This window comes from Belonocnema kinseyi, chromosome 9 (genome assembly GCF_010883055.1).
Source record: "Belonocnema kinseyi isolate 2016_QV_RU_SX_M_011 chromosome 9, B_treatae_v1, whole genome shotgun sequence".
NCBI classification, from domain to species: Eukaryota; Metazoa; Arthropoda; class Insecta; order Hymenoptera; family Cynipidae; genus Belonocnema; species Belonocnema kinseyi.
In genome coordinates, this window is record NC_046665.1 from 42,423,202 (window position 1) to 42,444,954 (window position 21,753).

The 21,753-nt window shown below is 28.7% G+C and overlaps 2 protein-coding genes across 4 annotated transcripts in view; one reads left to right on the forward strand and one right to left on the reverse strand.

Annotated features, from left to right (window-relative positions):
- The window catches only part of LOC117180278, a 31,606-nt gene extending 14,645 nt beyond the window's left edge, over positions 1 to 16,961 (reverse strand). Inside the window, exons 1-4 of one of the 2 annotated variants that reach the window (XM_033372681.1) lie at positions 16,836 to 16,961; positions 16,414 to 16,592; positions 12,921 to 13,200; positions 1,667 to 2,052 (exon numbers count right to left, since the gene is read on the reverse strand). In XM_033372681.1, coding sequence (XP_033228572.1) covers positions 1,891 to 2,052; positions 12,921 to 13,200; positions 16,414 to 16,583 — 612 coding nt within the window. In that variant the 5' untranslated portion in view covers positions 16,584 to 16,592; positions 16,836 to 16,961 and the 3' untranslated portion in view covers positions 1,667 to 1,890. Of the gene's footprint in view, positions 1 to 1,666; positions 2,053 to 12,920; positions 13,201 to 16,413; positions 16,593 to 16,835 lie in introns of those variants that run through there. The other variant, XM_033372682.1, reaches the window with a different exon arrangement.
- On the forward strand, positions 1,766 to 10,143 carry LOC117180277. 2 transcript variants are annotated; one of them, XM_033372680.1, is made up of 5 exons: positions 1,767 to 1,872; positions 4,118 to 4,174; positions 8,810 to 8,838; positions 9,045 to 9,128; positions 9,192 to 10,143. In XM_033372680.1, the coding sequence occupies exons 4-5, from the start codon at positions 9,112 to 9,114 to the stop codon at positions 9,670 to 9,672; spliced, it is 498 nt and encodes a 165-aa protein (XP_033228571.1). In that variant the 5' UTR covers positions 1,767 to 1,872; positions 4,118 to 4,174; positions 8,810 to 8,838; positions 9,045 to 9,111; the 3' UTR covers positions 9,673 to 10,143. The 2 variants fall into 2 exon arrangements, with proteins under 2 accessions (XP_033228570.1, XP_033228571.1); XM_033372679.1 differs by lacking the exon at positions 8,810 to 8,838 and having other exon boundaries at positions 1,766 to 1,872.
- Positions 16,962 to 21,753: the final 4,792 nt, after the last annotated feature.

Consider the following 21,753-nt stretch of genomic DNA (forward strand, 5'->3'; position numbering starts at 1 on the left):
ACTATCGCCTACGTAACATATTTCGTGTGTCTATTATTAATCACTAATATGTTTACTAGTCTTAACTGGTATTAGATATCTCTATGCGTACATTCCCAACACTACAATAATTATGTACTGAAAAACTTGTATTTCCTACCGAATGATATTTTAGTTTTTACTGGATCTTTTAATTTTTGAAAATTGGATTTTATACAATTTGTTGACAAGCTGCTCTAATAATTCAAAACTTGATTTTTTTTATTTTCAATTTTACGAATTCTGTTCGTATTTCACATGATTCAACAAATACTCATGACGATTGGTTGGTTCTGAACCAATCTATTTAGATTATTACATTTTCCAAATAGGAAAAGAAACAATCCAAAAATGTATACGTTTCTAGCATTGCTAATGTTTAAAACATTCTTTATACAAAAATAAAAATATTTCTTTCAATTATAAATTAAGGTAAAAATTATTTGTCCTTAATTAAAATATCTTTAAAAATATTCAGAAGCAAATCCTGCACATTCAAATCTATTAAAAAGAATTGATTTACGATCGAAATGCAATCGTCGACTTTCTCATAAATAATTTTACTCAACAAAATCAGAGCATGAAAAATATTCACAATACAAAATTAGATTTCCAAACTACCTCTTTTCGGCTCATTAGAGATAAATAAGTACATATAAGAAAGGAAAAATAGGGAGAACAAGGAAAAAGTCAACAAACACCAATCTCTCACTTTTTCCCTATTTTTTCTCCATCTTTTTTATGCTACTAGGTAACCGACATGCGTCGAGACCAATTCAGATCTACTCATCAGGAATTATTTATAGTAAAAAGACAAGGTACGATTACTAGAAATTAATTCTAATTAACACACATAATACCTGTAACTAAAATCATACACTTTTTGAAAACTTTACTTTGCCTAATTTTGCATTTATTAGTGAAAAATTGATAAACATATGAAAATTATTTCCCTGATATTTTTAACCGTCCTCCATTAATATGAGTTTCATTTCCCGATTTCAATCAATTAAAACAAGATCTATATAAATAAATATTATTAACTACAAATTGCGAAATATTTACTACCTGCATATAAATGTACACATTATAATCGATTTTTTTCCAGTCATCACGACACTAATAAAATAAAATGAAATGAAATATAATTTTGAATTGACAATCTTTTACATGCTCGGTTTTCGTTTCATAAAATTATTCATAATAAAGTGAGAAAATGCTGAATCGTCCGAATCAGTGAGGATATTTTTTTGACAATATTAATTATTTTCCCGTGTGGAGAATCCTTTTGTTTAGAAAATAAGCATTAATTCAATAAAACGTCAGCAATTTTAAAAATTTGGTGAAAATCAATAAAAAAAAGATTGTCAAAAATAAAAGTTTTTCAATCAGTAATTTTTTTCCTTCCAAATTTTGTTCATAAAAAATACTTTTTTTCACTCTACAACAACAATAATAATAATAGTAATAATATAAACTATTCATTTTTGTTATTTTCCAAAATCATGCTTTATGAAAATAAGACCTTATCTTGAAATGAAATAACTGGTAAATTATATGCATACAAAGTCATTTATATCAGATTGTTTACAAAGCTTTGTTAAGATAAATATTTTACGAAAGAAGTATAAGCATCTCTGGTATAAGTACCTATAGTTATAATCGTTATAATACATTGTTACTTGAAAAAGCATGACGTAGGCAACCCGTCTAACCGGCTTGTATGATGCCAAAATGCAGTGCAGCTGCGATTGCAGCCTTGTTTGGATTTGCGTTTACATTGTGTGCGTATCGTTTGTGTTTACTGTTCGTTAGGTATATTGACAAGAAGTGGGCAATTTAAGAAATTCGAAGGTTCGTATATATTTTTTTCTATCGTCTTGTAGTGTGTAATTGTAGTAAAATAAATGTAGATATTGACAAGTAAATCTTTCGTTGCATCTGGTAGCAATACAAACTAGAAGAACCAGAAGTCTTAATATATTTGATGATTTTGAGGTTATGTGTAGCTCTACATGCGGCGTTGTTTTGATCCTTCGTGCATTTGCGTGTAATATTTTCCGTATTAATCATTTTTTAAAGTAATGTGAATGAAACTCAATTACAATATTATTCTAATGTTTGAAGGGAAATTCAATTTCATCTTTGCATATAATTTGCTGATGAAATTGTCAAATTTAGGAAAAAATTATGTACTCATTTTGACAGAAAGTATTAAAAATATTTATTATTATTAAATATCATATATATATTTAATATTTTATTTAATTGCACTTTTCAAGCCAAAACATACGAACATTAGATGATTTAACTTTTTTACATTTTTATCATTTATGATTGAGAAAGTATTAGCAGACTGGTATTAGAATTGTCCGCAATTTTACTCCACAATTTTTCAATGTATCTCCACGTTTTTAAACCACCTGAATCCGAAAATCAAGTTTAAGTGATGGCTTCTGTCCGGCCGTCCTTCCGTTAACACGATAATTCTCGAAAAAATTACCGGGTCAAATCGAGTTTCGGCACATTCTCTTTAGGTCCTAAGAGAAACGACGAGTTTTTCAACTAGCCATTATAGATAAAAATTTCAAAAGTTAGAGCATTTTCAAAATTTTTGTGAACATTCTTTTTTTATTTAAAAAACTTGTGTACGGCTATTCATAGTACTCATAAGGCCAAAAAATTTATTGTAATCACTTAATTCAATAAAAATAAAATTATCAGAGTTGTAGTATTTATAGAACTTAAAAAATCAGTAGAAAATCAAAATTTTAAGCCAAACCACGCACGATATGACAAAAAGTCAAGAGAAGAAAAACATTGATTTTTGAAAACCCTACAAGATTATCATAACAACTTTTTGGATTTTCATAAAAAATCGAACATTGAAATTTTGATTGTACAAAAAAGTAATGAAAATGAAAAAAATCCATTTTGTGGTCCAACTATGCAAGATACGAAAAAGATGAATGAACAAAAATTATCATTCCAAAAACGTTCTACAAATTTATGAAGAATTACTTCTTGATAGGGCGCGTAATTTTTGTTTTATTCGTGAAAAATAACATTGAAAATAAAAAATAAATTTTTCGAAAAAACGACTCAAATTACGAAAAAACTCATTAACAAAAAAAATTATGCACCTAAAACACATATACAAATGTTTCGTGAATCACTTTTTAATAGTACGCGTATTTTTGGTTTTAATCATAAAAATGACATTAAAAATAAAATTGAAAAATTCTTAGAAAAACGACATAAGCCACGAGAACAAATTGACAAGCATAAGTTGTTCACAAAAAAAGAGCAAAATTTGTTATAATTTAATTAAACTTTCATAATTTATAATTGAGAAAGTCTTGGAATTGTTCGAAATTTGACACCGTAACATTAAAGTTCGAACCATGAGACACAAAATACAAAAAAAAAATTACAGAGAAATTATAGCTGTTGAAAAGTCATACAATTTTTTTAGACAATTCTTCAAAAAGACTTATTTGGTTGAGGATTTTAAGCTTTTAAAAATTCCAACATTTTGTAAAAAATCTAAAGGAAGATTTGTGGGATATTTTGTTTTATCCATACAAAATAATATGAAAACCAAAATCCTATTTTTAGCATAACAATGCGAGATAGAGAAAAATGGCAGAAATAATTATTGTAGCTTTTTTATTTATTTGGAGGCAATTTAGAATATAAATATACATTTACAAAAATATATGTCAAAAATGTAGCGCGTAGCGCGAGTATTCCGATGAAAATGTGCACCTACAGAGCTTTGAGCAACTTAATCTTTAACTGTACACATTTAATTACGTAGAAAAATCAGAATATAAAGACGCATATAAATACTGGAGCCTAAAAGAGATCTTTTTGATAAATTTTCATTCAAGCGTGACTAGAATGTGCCCGCGCGGAGGGCAGATTTTTTTATTTGAAGTAGTCTGAACAAAACGAAATTCCTAACTACAAAATTTAGTTGATGTATTTTAAACTTACACTAGGGAAAAAGTTTAAAACCCAGTAAAATGCTGCGTTACCAGTTACATTACTGTATATATTTTTAAAAGTTAATAATATTTTTTTTTCAATTTCAAAGGAAACTAATGGTAGACCAAGGCAGCATTAAACGCATGAAGGACCAAATTGGCCGAGAGTAAGTAAGATATTTGGGTTGAAAAAGTTTAATTTGTAAAATTTTCAAGCATGAAATTATTCAGTTTACAATTAGAATTCTGAAGTTCTTTCTTTTATCATTTTTCAGGTTTTATTTCTACTAGTTATTTTCAAACCTAAAAAATTTTTAATACAGTTTTGAAGGCCTGAATAATTTAAAATTAAGAGTGTTTCAAAGTAAAGAATTTTTATGTGAAATGACTTTGAAGTTGGAACGAAAGACCTAATCGATAACTATTATAAATTTCGGATTGAAACTCAAACGATTAAAACTCAAAACGTTTCAAATTGAACAGTTTGAAGTTAGTTATAAAAATGGGTCTTTCAAAACTGAGCAATATTTTACTGTTTACTTAGAATGTTCAATTTTGGTTTAAATGTACCGAAAGAAATTATTTCAAATTGGAAGCTCTAATAGATAAATGAACTAGTAGATGAAAAGTGTAATTATTAAGATAAACTGTTATTATAGGATTTTACCAAATATTTAACAATTGAAGATATTATTTTCAAAATTTCGAGTACTGAGTTCCTTGCCAATTCCATTAGAATTACATGCACCTTAGGGTGATTAAAAAATCTATTTTTTCGATTCTTAACACGCACACTAATTTTCTGTGAGCCCAGACCCTTTTTTATAAAGGTATCCTCTTTTATATTACCACCATTGCAAATAATTTAATAAACATTTTTAATCTAATTTTTAAGAAAACACATTTTTTGCTTGCTTTACATTTTTCTGTAATAAGTAACTTCAGGTCATGTAAGTAACTTTCAGCTCAGCCACGAAGAAATAAGTAACTTTTTTTAAATTTACTTATTGTATTTTTTCTTTGGCAAATCGTAGGTTATGTTCTCATAGAAAAATATAAAACAAGATAAAACTATTATTTTTCCTAAAAATGAGTTAACAAATATTCATTAAATTATGTACAATGATGGTAATGGAAAAAACGAATAATTATATATGTATACAAATTGAATACATGTATTTTAAAGGCATTGAGAAGATGGAAATAATAAAAAAAAAATTGGGGACTTCTAGTCATGTCCTGTGGGGGGGGGGGGGGCTTAATTAGTGTCTTAATAGACTTAGAACTCCCTCTTTGTAGGCGGATCAGTATGGCTTTGTAATAAATATTAAAAGTTTGAAACATGTTTAAGGGCATGTCTACTGAATTTTGTTTGAGCTTAGGAACTTTTTTTGTAAATAAAGCATCGGACTGAAACTTTAGAAAATGTATCAGAAGACCATAAATCAGGGTTATCTACATCGTTTCATTAGGAATTTTGCGAAAAATTATTTTCATAGAAACTAAAACTGGGGCCATTTTTCAACATATTTTCTTTATAGCTTGAAATTTTTTGAACCTAAGAACTTGTTTATATGTAAAACATCTGCCTAAAACTTCGAGAAATGCAAGAGTCCAAAGCAAATCACGTTTATGTAGGTTTTTTACATCTCGCAGATATTTTAGTTATAAAAAAAGTTCCTAGGTTCAAAAAATTTCAAGTTTACAAAGAAAATTTATCGAAGAATGGTACCAATTTTAATTTCTTTAAAAATAATTTTTAGCGAAATTCCTACTCAAATGAACTACACAAATATTTGAGTGTTACGTGCCCTTAAATGTATTGAATTTCAGTTAATACATTATGAAATTGTTCAATGCTGCAACTGGAAATAACAAACTCGAAATTAAATCGATTAAATTTGTTGAAATTAAAAGCTTGAATACAGTGAAACTCTTTTATAGGGCCGATTTTGGGGCTGACCTTGAGTGTGAACTAACTCATTGTAGCCCGCTCTGCTTTTGTTTGTTTACGCTTGACTGCTCGCCTGAGTGACAACCGCATTGCTCGCGGCATCCGCGCAGTTCCTGTTATATTCCTGTTATATCCTGTTCCTACGGCGCGGCTTCAATTCTCGGAATGGCTATAGAAGGGAGGGCTATTGAAGTGTTTCACTGTAATTTCATTTTTTTTAAAGTAACTCATGGCTGATATTACAATATTACATTTAAAAAGATAAAAATCCACTTCAATAATAATTATCTCATTAATTATTTACGAATCAACAAAAATAACAATTAAAATAAATGTGGAAACCATTATATTCACAAAGAGTGTGTAATAGTCCTTTTTTGCTGTAGAAACCGAGACCTGTTTGCATTTTTTTGCGAAAATCGAGTACATGGAAAAAAAAACGGTATGAAATTTATATTTTATTGGTGTATTAATCGAAATATAGCTCTCTTTAAATGCTGCAATCTTCGTTTTCAAGCCAAGATCCAGATTTTTACTAAAGCAAACAATAACACCTAAAGTTTATGCTGATTTTTTCCATGTACCCGATTTTTGCGACAAAATGCAATAAGATCAACAAAAAAGTACCAAAGTTCGCAAAGACTGCTTCGTGCTCTTTGCGAATATAATGGTTTCATTCATTTTAATGACTATTTTTGTTTATTTGTGGATAAATAATGAGTTAAATATTATTGAAGTAGATTTTTATCCTTCCGAATGAAATATTTTGATATCCTCAACGGTCAACTTATAAAAAGTAAAATTTCAAGTTGGTTACTTCCAATAGCAATATTTAATAAATGTATAATAAATTAACTGAAATTAAACACAAGAAAATATGTTTTACACAGTGCGGCCGTGTAGACATTGAATACAGAATGTTCAAAATAATACCTATTTTTTCTTATAACATATTTTTAAGCTTTTACAACGAAAGAAAAATTCTTCAGAGATCTATAAAAGCTAATATTTAAAAAAGGGTAATACATTTTTTTAATTTGAGCATAAACTTTGCAATAATTAAAATTTTCAACTTTCTCATGCATTAGAAATGTATCTATAAATTGTTTAATTTAAGTGAGATTAAGGTTAATCGATGAATGCAGATTCAGGAAATACTAATTTAGAGTTTATAATAAATTATAATTTTGTATTAAGAATTGTATTGTAATAAACAGCAGTCTCAGATTTTGTAACGATTTTTAATATTTGTGACTTGTCTGTGAGCGAATTTTGAAGTCGTGTATAAGCGTTCTAAAAGTAAATAGAAGTTTATTTCTCATTTTTATAAATAAATAATGTAATCAAGTTTAGAGCTTAAGCATTTTTAAATTTTGAGGTACTTTTTTGGAAATTTGTTTCATTTGGTTTTCCAGTGCTATTTGAGAGCAGTACGTTGGCATGTTATAAAAAATGTAATCGTCATGAACAAATGGCACAAACAAGTTCGCTGTTTGTGCAATTTTTGTAAATTGAAGCTACTTTTTTCGAAATTTATTTCAAATTGTTTGCCAGTGATATTCCGGAACAGTAAGTTGACATTTTATGAAAAATGTAACTTATAAATAAATTGGCAATGTAGATCCGTTAAAATTTGTGTGCAGGATCGTAACAAGATATCTTTTTTGAACCGTTATTGGCTAGACCTTTTTATTTTTACTATGAGCTCTGTTTCTTTATTTAGGCAGATCAGGTTTTTTTAAAATCTTCATATTATGTTACATATACAGAATATAATCTATGAAGCATACACGCACACAAATTTTAATTGGGCTACATTGCCAATTTGTTTATAACAATTACATATCACATCAAATTTAAATATACTGATCCAGAATATTACTCGTAAACGAATCAAAAATAATTTCCAAATAAAAAATAAATCAAACTTTAAAAATTTTCACAAACAGCAACTTTGTTTTTGCCATTTGTTTGTAAGAAATCAATTTTCATAAAATGTTAATGTATTGCTCCAGAATATCCCTGCAAAACTAATTGAAACACATTTCTAAGAAAACTGAAAATTTACAAAATTTCGTAAACTCTTCATTTGTTTATATTATTTATTAATAACAATGAGAAATATACTTCCATTTACTTTCACAATACTTGTACACAACTTTAATTTGGATCACAGACGAAAGTCACTTTATAAATATATTCAAAATCATTGCAACATCTCAGCCTGCTGTTTATAACAATACAATTATTGATAACAAAATAATTAATTTTCGATAAACTCGGAATTACTATTTTGCGAATTTACATTTCTCGATTACACATTAATGTCACTCAAACTGAATAATGTATGCATTTTTAATGCATTAAAATTTTATTGTTTTCAAAGCTAAATTTTAAAAAATTATCAACTTTTTTTATAAGTCGGCTCTCACGGATCGCTTAAAAATTTATTTAGCTTCTGATTAAAAGAAAAAACTTTTAAATCGATTTCTGCATCATTTAGCATTTCTCGCTTCAATTTTACATGATTGATAAAAATTGTATCAATAATTACAACGAATACATATATTGTATTGGGTAACTGTAAATATACTTTATTATTTTATTTATTATATAATTTTGAGGCAAGGCGGACAAATTATTGTTTACTTTTTCAACTGGTCGCGTGGTCGCAGCCAATATTATATTACGTTTTAATTCAGATATTTGATTATAATTAGAAATAACTGCGAGTAGTATATAAAATGAGAAATTAATTTTATTTTATTAAAAAACACGCTAATAAGTTATAATTTCTTGTATCACCTCAAAAAATAATTCCGACTTATTACCTATTTTAAATTTTTAGGTCTAAATTTCCGAAAATTGAAATGGAAGGTATGGAGGAGCAAATTTTAATTAAAAAAGAAACAGATTCACCTGCGGAGTAAGCATAAATACAGATCTTTACATTTTCGACGATCCTTTCTAACTTTAATAATGCTGAACTTAAAAATGAAGAATATTCTATAATGATTTTGTTATGGTAACGAGTTTATACTAAAAATAATGACGAATAATGTCTGCAATAATTATTGTTTCAGAAATAGCTTAGAGAATTATGCGGAGTTCTTTCAGGAAGGGAGTTTTACATATGAATCGAAAATTAAAATGGAACCGGACGATAAGTAAGCATAAACAAATACACTCACTTATTTGAGTATGTTTCACCAATAACTTATTTTTTTCAGATCTAAGTTTCAAATTACCGATGAGACAAATACAAAGGCAAATCAAAGCCTAGTCAAAAAGGAAATGGTTGAACCAGAACCAATCCAGGTTTTTGTAAAAGGTATATACCTTACGAAAGAGAGGACTAAGTGGATGGAGGTTCACCACGATGTCAAGTACCCGAGGACGGTAAAAATGATGAAGGTAGCAGGATATACGGCGTACCGTGAAAAGTACCAAGAAGTACATTTTGATTTGAAAAGATGGGACGAATTATACGCCCAGAAACAAATAATAGAGAATTATCTAAACACAGATCAGTCTTTCTTGCCTGTTAAAAAAGTTAAACTGTCTGGAAACCTCAAGATAGTTTTTAAAGACGAGACAATTGGGAAATTCGTCACTTTTTCCCAAAGCAGGAACAGTGTGAGCATGAAGGGACCCACATTTTCATATATGATGAAATACAATGAATGGGTCCAAGAATGTCTGGGTGATTAAGGGTTTGTAATGTTCGATGGCTTTATAATTTGAAATATGTAAATATGGTGTTGACATTTTGGAAAATGGTTTTAAAATATGTAAGGATGCGCCTGTCTGGTCCATTTGAGCTTTTAGCTAGTTTAAATAGTGCATTTTTATCTATTTTTAAAATAAAATGTAATTGAGAACAGAGCTTTAGACCCCGCGCTAAAACAGAATTAATACAATTGCATTATTTGGGCTAAATAAAAACTCAAATGGACCAGACAGATGAGCCCTTATATATTTTAAATTATTTCTCTCAATTTCAGCACAAAATTAATTTGTCTAATTATATAGCTGCCGAATAACCTGTAATAATTAGGCACGTAGTAGACTGTCACGTGACCAATTACATGTTATGATATTTATCGGCTTTTGGAAATGAATATATTTTGTTGAAAATTTTGGGAAGTGGTTCAAAATCTATAAAGACACGTCTGCCTGGTTCACTTGAGTTTTCATTTTCTTTAAGTAGTGTAAGTTTATTCATTTTTAACTTGGAATATAACAGAGCAATGCTTTACTGGCCTGGCTAAAATCGAATTAATTAATTGAATTATTTAAATCAAACAAAAAATTGAGTCAAGATTCCATTATGCCTACATTGTCAATTAAAATAAAAAAGTGATTTTCAGAATAAGTGTGGAAATTTGTCGGATAGAATTTGATGTGACAGTCAATCCAGGTGTTATTAATTTTTTATACTAAGAAAGCTAATTTCGTAACAAAAAATGGAATAGTTAATCTTTGAATTAAAACAAAATAATTTTAAATTATACAAAAAAACTAATTTTCTACTAAATAGTTAATTTTTTTAACGAAAGTTATCAACTTTCAAGGCATAGTGACGAATTTTTTTATACAAAAAAATGGAATTATCAAATAAAAAATACGAAATTTTGATTTAAAAAAGTTAATTTTATACCAAAAAAGATAAATTTTCAACATAATACAAGAACTCTCAGTCCAAAAGTTGAATTTTCAACTAAACTAGATTAATTTTCAAAACAAAAAAAACTAATTTTCAACGAAATCGTTCAATTTGAAAAAAAGTTAAATTCTCAATTGAAAAATAACCGTTTTCGATCAAACGTGGGATAGGCAAATTTGCAATTACGAAAGTAATTTTTTAGTCAAAAAAGTAGGGATTTTCAACAAAAAAGTTCAATTATCAACAAAAGAGAAAAAAATAGTACACAAATTTTGAATCGTCAACAAAAAATGCATTTGTAAGAAATTAGTGTAACTCTGAAACCTAGTTGTTAAAATTTTAACCAAAAAGATATGTTTTTAAACAAAGATTAATTTTTTACCAAAAAAAAGAAATTCAAAAATTCTCAACCAAAAAGTTGAATTTTTTACTTAAAAAAATTAATTTTGAATAAAATTCAAGAATTTTGACCAAAGAGTTGAAGTTTTGCCTAAAAATCATGCATTTTTAAACAAAAAGATTAATTTACTGCCCAAAAAGATGGCAGTTTAACAAAATTCAAGAATTCTGAACCAAAAAGTTGAATTTTCGGCTAAAAAGCATAAATTTTTTAACAAAAAGATCAATTTACTACCAAAAAATACGAGTTTTCATAAAATTCAAGAATTCTGAATCAAAAAGTTGAACTTTTCACTAAAAAAGATGAATTTACTACAAAAAAAAATACAAATTTTCATAAAATTCAAGAATTCTAAACCAAAAAGTTGAATTTTCCACTAAAGATCGGTTCTCGCGCTCGATAATATACTCGTATTTAACTCGCGCTCGGTAATGTATATACCTCGCGCTCCGCGCTCGGTCTTTACATTACCCTCCACATTTGTGCACAGACCACAATGCGAAATTTTCTACATTCTATTTTGAAAAATATTATATTAATTGTCTGTTACAATTTTTTGTATGTACCTTGGTCTGGTACTGCTTATTCTGATATTGCAAAATAATATTCACATTTTATTTTTCCTGGTCCTAATAGGGCCTTGCTGTGGTTGTTTAATCATTTTCCCTTTTCTTACGTGAAGCTGAACACTTTTTTTTTAATTTGTCATTAAAGAAGGTTCTCAAACTAACTACGGTCTTGACGATTACATTCTCATTGCAATAATCGCGCATCGCACTTAACAGTTAGGTTATACAGACTCTAATTTTTTTAATTTTGAACTAATCAAAAAAATTTTTGAAATATATTTGGTATCTAGTGAAAATTTTGACTGAAATTTTCGGATCTATGAAAAAAATCAATTTTTCTATTTTTTGACAATTTTCTTTTACCCATCTATAAGAGACGTTCACAAAAATTTCTATAATATTAAGAAAAAAGATTTGAAAATTTTCAAAATGCTATAATTTTTGTAATTTTGGGCTAACAGAAAAAATCGGCTAGCATAGTTTTGAAATATATTTGGTATCTAGTGAAAATTTTGAATGAGATTTTTGCATCTATGAAAAAAAAATTATTTTTTATATTTTTTGAAAATTTTCAAATTTTTGAAAAGTATATAACTTTTCTAATTTTCATCGAAATAAAAAATTGTATTTAGATAATTTGCAATTCTTTCACCCATCTATAAGAAACTTCGACAAACATTTGTAAAATTTCAAAAAAAAAATTCAAAATGTTGAAAATGCTCGAAATTTTTTTATTTTGGTTCGAAATATCTAATTAATGAACTTAGCCTTCATTTTGGGTACCTTCAGAAGTGTATCAAATGCGGACTCGATTGGACAAATCCTTCAAAGATAGCGTGACTACAACATTCAGGTAACCAACATACAGACAGACAGACACCGATGAAATTTTATGATTTTCGGATTCTGTGAGTGCTGAAACGTAAAGATCTGTTAAAAACCAGAGATCGAAAATTGGGACGATTACATTACATTCTCAGGAATGAAAATGTAAAAAATGAATTTTCAATCAAATTCAAGAATTCTGAAACAAAAAGCTGAATTTTTAAGTAAAAATATGATTTTTTAAAGAAAAAGCTTAACTTCTTACAAAAACATTTATCTCGGAACTTACTAAAAAGGTTACGATTTGTACTCTTAAAAAGAAATTTTTCGCTAAATTCTAAAACGTTTTTATAAGTGTAAAGTTACTTTAACGTTACTTTAACGTAGTTTATGGACCATCCCTAAAGAGTAATTAAAAAATTATGGCAACTGGAAAACTTTTTTCGTGTTATTTTAAGGCGATTTACGTTTATAAATTTAAAAATCTGATTTAACTTACGACGGTATCTTCTTCGAAGACTAAGACTTCCACTTTTGGTGCATCTTCGCCGACTTCGTGTTCTTGTACAAGATAAATTCCAGCTGCGTGCATGTAAGTGGCGCTTAAACTTACTTCTCTAAATGCTTTTGTTATTAATGCATCGTCTCTTAAAGTGTCGACTAAACACAATTCTATTTTTCGAGCCCAGGGAAGGGCTCGGCCTATTCGCACTTGACCCCAGAGACCTCCGAAGCACAAAAAGTGCACGATACTTAATTTTGATAGTACCAAATGGGTCCTGTAAAAAATTGTGAAATTAAAATCAAAAGCCTTTCCCTTGCTAGTATCGGCAGGCAATTATATATGTTAAAACAGATCATTTTTGAATTTAAAAACTTGAAAGAATGGTTTCGCAGTATATTTTTTCCATTTAAAAACATATAGGATCGAAATTTTTTAAATTGAATTGTACAAATTGTGGGATTTCTAAATTGAAACATAGAAGATTTAACTAATGTAAGTGAACAATTAAATTTGATAGACTAAAAGTATATAAAAATAATACAAAAATTGTCCAATATTGAATAGAAACTTTTGAATTTCTCAATTCAACAGCAGAAAATTCAAATGGAAGAATTTTTAAATTTTAAAATTCATAATATGCAGATAAAATTTGGTTTAAACATTTTTTTTTAATATTTCAGTTTGAGACGTTTCCATAAATTGAATATTCTATGAAATTCAATTTTTAAATCCAACCGAAATTTATACCTTAATAGGAACAAGTTCTATTATTTTGGTTTTGCGATGAAATTGAATAAAAACAGATTGATTGATTGATTCAAATTGGATTCGATTTAATTGTAAGACCAAAATAATAAAACTTACGTTTCTATTAGGTTAGCAATTTCAATCGATCGAAGAAGTATTACTTCTTAACATTTTTTGTGAAGTTGTTCGCTTTTTATCATTCGAAATTTGAAGCACTTTAAATTATTCATATTTCTATTGGAAACTTTTTGAAAATATAGCTATTAATACTTAAAAAATAGAACATTTTGAAATCAGACATATTTAAAATTGAACAATTTCACACTGTAACGTTTAAAATTTAGAAGTTTTATTCCAAGCATTCCGAATTACGAAATTTTAAACATTAAAGGATTCAAATCGAGACTTGTGTGATTCAAAACGTGAAATTTAAAGTGACTTGAATTATACAAAAACAGTCCAATTGACGTTCAAAAATAATTATAATTTTAAATTACATCTTTCAAATCTCAACAATTTTTAATTGGGTAGGTGCTTTCCGAATTATTATTTGTGCTATTTATGTTTAAAACAGTATTATAAAAACTAATGAAACGTTTTGAATTGAATTCTCTGAAATTTGGATCATTTAAAATTAAACAAATTCGAAAAAATTATTTTTGTTCAGTTTCGTTAGTGGTTGAAGAATAGAAAATATACAAATAGTAACAAATAGTAAATTATTTAAATTAGATGCATAAAAAATTGAGCAATTTCAAGTTAAGTGCTTAAAACATAAAAAAATGTAAATTGTATACGTTTAAGGGGAGGGGGGGGGAGGTTATATATTCAGTAGTTATGAAACTTCGTGGGTTAAGAAAAAGAATTACAAACATTTATAACTAATTAATCAATATTTTAAGTACCATATATAATGTCATAATATTTAATTAATACGTTTTAAATAGAAAGACTAAAATTGAGCAATTCACTTTGGAAGCATTTTTCATTGACAAAGACTGATCCAACGATAGCTCCCCCCCCCCCTCCTAGATTTTGGAAACCAAATTTAAAAATTGAGAAAGCTTATAACAGTACATAAAGTGCTTAATACCTCTTAATTTCCTACCCAAATTTGAGCCCCTTAATTGTTGGATATTATGTTTAGATTTTTTCTAAAATTTTAAACCACAACTTAGGAGTCATGAAAAAATAAGACGATTTAGGGACAAACCTTAACACAAAAAGATTGTTTAGTCAATAACGAAAAAATCTCTCATCCAGAATATAGAATTTTTAACCAAGAAGATTAATTCTTTACTATACAAGACGAATTCTCAACAAAATATATCAATTTTGAACCAAACAGTGGAATTTTCAAGATACACAAACTAGCTTTCTTCAAAAATGTTTTTTTTCTAACCAAAAAATACGCTTTTTTAACGATATGGTTGTAATAATAGTTGATATATTAGCAAAAAACTATTTTAATTCCGAATAAACTACTATTGAATTTAACTAAAAATATGAATTTTCATAAAAATTGTTGAATCATCGAGCAATACAGATTAATTTTCAACTCAAGAGTTGCATTTTCAACTAACAAATTTTGTTTTTATTTTACTACAGACGAATTTTTAACAAAATGCATACAAAATATTTTAAATTTTTAACGTCTGATACTGAAAAAATGATCTCTGAATAATTTTTTTAATTGCACACTTCCTTAAACTTTGAAATGTATTTTTGTAATTTTTGTTAAAATTTCCAAGTTTAAGGAAGTGAGCAATTAAAAAAATTATTCAGAGATCATTTTTTTTCAATGTCAGACGTTAAAAATTTTAAATATTAAAAAAAAAATTTAATAGGAAACTACATTTTCAACATTTGAAGCTAAAATCGAGGTATCTTAGATTCCGTTTATCTCAATTTAAGGAATTTGTAAATATTGTTTTATTCGATTCCTACTTTACCGACTTGTTTCACGGATCATACTAATTCCACACGAGATGATATATTAAATTGAAAGTATGGGAAAATATAGAAAAGGAATTTAAAAAAGGTTTATTTACTGATACGTTTTTACTACTATATTCATAAAATAGCATCGATAAATTAGGATCCGGATAACTGTCACATTAGACGAAGTTACGCATATTTCAATTTTGTGCTAAACTTCTATAGCTTTTGATCTAATTGACATATTTTTAATTTGTTTTCAGATTGTAGCATATACATGTAGAGTTAATTTCAGTAACATAAGAAAAACCACACATTTCTCATTTTCTTTGATATTAAAAAATTTTATATGAAATAAAATTCTGTAAGTTTCATGCAGGTTAAACCATTTTTGTGGCCAAGCAAATTTTCTGCGTATAAAAATTAGCTTTTTCTCTCTTGAATAGTGCCAAGTATAAATAAGTAAGAAAATTTTTTGTAGAACTTTTATGAATGTGGAAACTGTTTTGGTAATTTGTGATCGTATTTGTCACTGTTTGAGAGAAAAATGCGAAAATTTGATTGAATTAAAAAAAAACTTTGCTGGCCGCAAATGCTATTTAGCGGCGTTTTGTTTTTAGAAAATGTATACTTTTGATATTCATAGAAGACCCGTCCTCCGAGAAATTTTCGATTGCAAGTGTAAAATTCTTTCATTATCAGCAGTTGATAATGTAGTACACTATAGATAACCCACTACGTTCGAACAAAACCAAAGCATCTACCAGAGATAGCCTTGAGAGATTTAAGTTTTTTAACTCACTTATAAGCTAATTCGTGCAATCGTTCTGTAAATTCTTCTGGAACACTACAGGGTTGTTTTGGCGCTTCTTCCGGACTCAGGCTATACCAGAAAATCAAACTGACACAGAAAATTGCTGCCAGCGCGCGAAGCGGGGTAATGCGAAGGCGCCTGCGTTGCCAGAAACTCATGCTGGTAAACTAAATCGTCATAAAAAAAGCATTAATCAAAATTCATTTATAAAAAATGTCATAAATACCAAAATTAACATTACTTTACAAATTGCAATAATTTCTAATTAAAACTAACAACAATGTAAATAAAAAAACACTGTAAACATTATAGTCGATTGTAACCGAAACTAGAAATATTATAAAGTTTTGTGATAGTAGTATAATCTAAAAAAGAAAAGATAAGTGTAGAGATTGTTCAAATTCACATACTTATGTTGTCCTTGAACCACATGACACAAACGTACAAAAATCTTCGATTTTTGTGAGAAACCCGACAGAGGTTTCCGTTTTTTCAACAATTCTCGGAACTGTTTTGAGTCCTTGCACATCAACTATTAAAGATGTCATGAACGTCCGTGTCAGCGATGTTTGAATGTGGCAACACTGTTAAATCGATTAAACTGCATTATCGACTGCAGAGCTTATTGTGTAGGTCGACAGGTAGTTCCCCCTTTAGGAAGCGCGATTCCCTCTGGTTTTCTTTAAGAATTCGAATTTAATATTCTGCTTGTGTCAAGAAGAAGCTAAATGTGAACGTGTGCTCCTCTTTTTGCTCGAGTGGAATTTCCGCACTTTAAAAGGGAGAATGACGGAAGAAAAGAAGACGTTTTTAGTATAACGATTTAGGGATGCTATATTGGGGGATAAAAAAACAGCCAGGAAAGAAAGATAAAAGAGAGAAAGACCTACAATGAAATTCTAAGTTATTAAATTTGAGTTATTTAAACTATGGATGCAACTTTATTTATTATATAAACTATTATAAAATATTTAAACTTAAAATGAGTTCAATAACTTAATGATTTTCAAGTTGTAGCATTAAACAAAATCGGACACGTATTAATTCTGTTTCAGTTGTTCGCAATTAAATCCTACTTCGTGAAAGTCTACACAAAGATATAAATTAAATGTTGAGAACCTAAATCAACTCTATACGATACAAAAAATACCAATCATTTTTGGAACACCCCTACACCGTGACACTTTATACCATAAATATCGACACATCGTGAAAATAATTTTCTCTTATATATTGAAGCTTTAAACAAAAAAATAAACAAACTTTTAAAATTTTAACATTTCAATTTTAAATGCTCAATGTATAGTCCCTGACCCTATTATTAAACCAAAACTCAAAAACCACTTTTTCGCCATTTTATCTAGAATACACCTTAATTTTTAAACAGTTTTTGTTAAATTATGAGAGTGCATATACAATATGATGAGTTTTATTCCAAAAACACAGCTTTCATGCGACGAGGCATGATGTCTATAGTGTCTATAGTCTATACAATGCTCAATTTTTCTTCCTATCTCTACTTCATGTAGCCAAATATCATTGAGTATATGAATCAGTTCTTGCTTAGTTGTAAGAGCGTGTTTACCAGTCAAGAACAGTTACTTGTTTCGTTTCTAATTATTTCAAACGTAAAAAGACTTTCAAAAATTACGTGAAATGTTACCATAGGTATGAAAATCAGAGTACTGTTAAAACATGCTAACGGCCTTACAATAAAACAGCAAAAATAACGTGAAATATTTATTTCTTACCTTTGGTCTAATAATATGTCCAGGAACTGTATTTTACGTACCACTATTCAACATTGCACCATCTCGCAGTGAATCAGCCGAAATTAGGAAGCTTAAAATTTAAAATGGTATATTGCAATTAAAATGAGAAAACTAACCAATGCTTAAAATCCAAACGTCCATCAAACTCAACATGATGAAATTCAAGCAATTACTAAATAGTGATTTCAAAAATTTGGCCAATTCAAATTAATGAATTCTATACAAAATTATATTAAGCTTAACCTAAAGTTTAAACACATGTATATATTTTTAATTTATATAAAAATGTTGTTAATGAAGCATGATATTATGGGTACATCAGGGTGGCAAAAAATGGCACCTCTACACTCTTCCTTTTGGTGTTAAAACGACCCATGATTTTTGGAAAAATAGAAAAATGTATGGTGGCCCCAAGATGGTACAGCATATTCTTTTGAATGAAATAAATCACTCAGAGTTTTGGGTGAATTAAAAAAAAAGTATTAAGAGGTTTAAAAACCGGATTTTTCAATATAAACACAGTGAAAACCAAGGCTAATTTTTGTTGCAGATATATGGTACCCTTGAATTAGCTTTAAATTCACGCTTTGTTTTTACTGTGAAATGCTTATTTTATTTAAACAATAGCTACTAATGTATTTTTTTACTTTGACAGGCACGCACAGTATACTTTTTTTACACATATAAATCTCTCTGACCGGGGACCCCAAGCCTGGTTCTAAGTTGTATTTCCTAGTGGCTATAACGCGAGCCCGGATAAATAGCAGTGCTCCCAATTCTGGTATTCTTTCGCATTACACATGATTAGCGTCGACAACAGGATTGGTTACCGTTCTGGACGCGATGCGAACCGAAAACATCCGAACATCGAGACTAATGAAGCGACAAGCGAGTATCAATCAGTGCCATGTTTTTGGTGTTTTCAATTAAAATGCGTTTTCGTGATTAGCTTAAACTGCTCGTTGATATTTTTAAATGCAAGTAGAAGGACGTATATGAGAAGAACATGGTGGATAGTGCTAATGAAGCTTTCCTTTTAGATTTTCCACGTCAAATGCTTCCCTGCTTGTCACTCTATGATTACTTTTTTCTTCAAGTTGACGTCCTTGATGAACGTTTTTTTTTTCATTTCGTCAAGTTTATACTCAAATTTGATAGAAAAAAGACAAACCTTCCTAAAAATAAAATGGTGCTGAGCGGAATCGATAATAAACTAGAGTCAAGCCAGGAACAGGCTCGGTGATCGAACCTGGCGATCAAGCTAGGCCCCGGTGAGATTTAGCGATTCCTTCTAGCTTGACCCAGGCTTGATCGCCAGGCCAGGGCCTAGTTTTTCCAGGATTGGGCCCGCCCTGGCCCATGAACGAATTTCTACACGGGCAATAATGAAAAAACTATTAAATAACTCTTTAGCAGTTATTTTTGAAATTATTATTAGCTAATACCAAAAAATATATTTGTTTTGGATTTATAGCAAAAAAATGTTTTTTATCCTGTGATATCGCGATATTTAATTTTGACTTTTTAAAGCAGAATCATTATTTTAAACTGAAAATATTTTAATTTCATTAAAAATTTCCTCATCGCGAAAGTAACTTTATTTTTTACAAAATTGAAAATTCCAATTTCAATCGCAATCCAAAGCCGATTTTGAAAAACCCATGAAATTTCAATCCTAAAATTCTGGGTGAATTTTCTCACAATTGATAAACTTTTTGATCACCAGCTGTGTTCACGCCTATTCCAAAATTAACTATCGAGCTCGAGAATAGTCATTGGTTTCATCTTCAAATGGTATTTTCGATTTTAAATAATGCTTTTTTGTACTTTAAAAAAGGTCTCATTTTTTTAGTTATCTAATTAGGTACTGCCACCCTTCAATTACAGATTCAACTTTTTTTAATTGCACTTGGATTTCTCTTTTAAAAATTGTGATATTTAACAAGATAGCTATTTGCCTCGATTTTATTAACTATTTTCAAAATGATTAAATATCAATGTTCGATAACTAGTGAACATCTCTCAGTCTCCGTTTGGATTTTCGTAGGAACTTATTTCTCGGCATCTTTTAGAACTAATATTCGCATACAAGAAAAACTAAAAGATTGATTGGGAGTGGAGGGCAGAGGCAGATTAGTGGTTTATCATCTGATGATCTTAGGATCGTCGAGTGATGTTGAAGGATCGGCGCGCTATACAGGGTTGGATGATGGACCAGCAGAGAAGCGCGAGTTGCATATCAATGGACCCGCGCGTACGTAAAACTTTTTCGTAGATTCCAAGAGGGTAAAAACCCTCAACGATCTTAGCTGGCAAAGGTCTACAAAGGATACCGCCATTTCGCAAGGAGACCTGTCCTGGGCCTTACGGAATTTAACATTACCACAAAAATCCATGATCCATTGACACTAAAAAATCTCAAATGATCTTCAAAACATTCAAAATTTTTTAAATATACTGAAAGAAGACTCTTTAGTCAATTTTATGCAGAATTCTGCGCTGAATCTGCAATGCATTCTGAGTTTCTAGAATGTTATATTTCTAAATAAATTTTGTTTTACAGTTTTTAATTTTTATTGATCTCTTTAAATCCCTTCGAACCAAGGATATACTTTAGAATATTTTGATATTTCTGATAATTCTTTAAAGTTCCGTGAAATCATCGAAACCTTGCATTATTTTAAAGGTTTCGAAATTTCTTAAAATTCGTTGAAATTTGTAGATATCGGCCACAATTCTTTAAGATCTCTTGGAATACTTTGATATCTCCTAAAATCCTTTGAATTCTAGTGAAATTTATATGGAAATTTGATGAAAATCTTTAAAGTCCTTTACACAATCGTGTTAAATTCCTTGAAAAATTGAGATTTTGTCTGAAATTATACTAGTTAATTTCTTCAAACTCTTGAAATCCTTTGAAATTCTTTGAAATTTATGTAATCCCTAGAGAACTTTAGAAATTTTGTTAAATACCATCCTTACGTATTAATGGAGTTTCCTAATGGGTACATTGATTAACCCTACATGGAATTTTTCGAATTGAAAATTCATAAAAATCACTATAAACGTCAAAAGTGTAGCGATAACAATAGCAGATGATTTATATTTAAAGAAATAACTAGTAATGGGAAAAAATAATAATAATTGGCCCTGTGAACATGCATATAGTGATTAGCAATTAGAATAGGCCAATTAATTATATTATTGACCTCTGTGTGGTGAAAAGTAGTCATTGGCCATATTAGATTATATAGATTTCTGATTTTTAAAGCACAGTGACTGGCCTATAAATTGCGTAATGATTATGTTGCGACAAAAATGGTTTCTTGAAATTCTTTCCGCTGATTATTATTATTAATACAAAGTCATAAACAATAATTTCAGAAAAAGTTTAAACAGTTTGCACATATTTTTTGAAATGATATTAATTATTTGCTATTTACATTTGTGACGTTTAATTATTTTTTTGCACTTATTCACGGTAACAATTAAAGTTCACTTATTTTCCCATATTTTAATATAAGCATATTAAATTAAATTGCTCAATCACTGGGAG

Coding starts and splice junctions, on each gene's coding strand:
- LOC117180277 (XM_033372679.1), top strand. CDS start 4,125: ATGGTAGACCAAGGCAGCATTAAACGCATGAAGGACCAAATTGGCCGA. Junction 4,175..9,044: donor AAGGACCAAATTGGCCGAGA/GTAAGTAAGATA, acceptor TTATTGTTTCAG/AAATAGCTTAGAGAATTATG. Junction 9,129..9,191: donor AAAATGGAACCGGACGATAA/GTAAGCATAAAC, acceptor TATTTTTTTCAG/ATCTAAGTTTCAAATTACCG.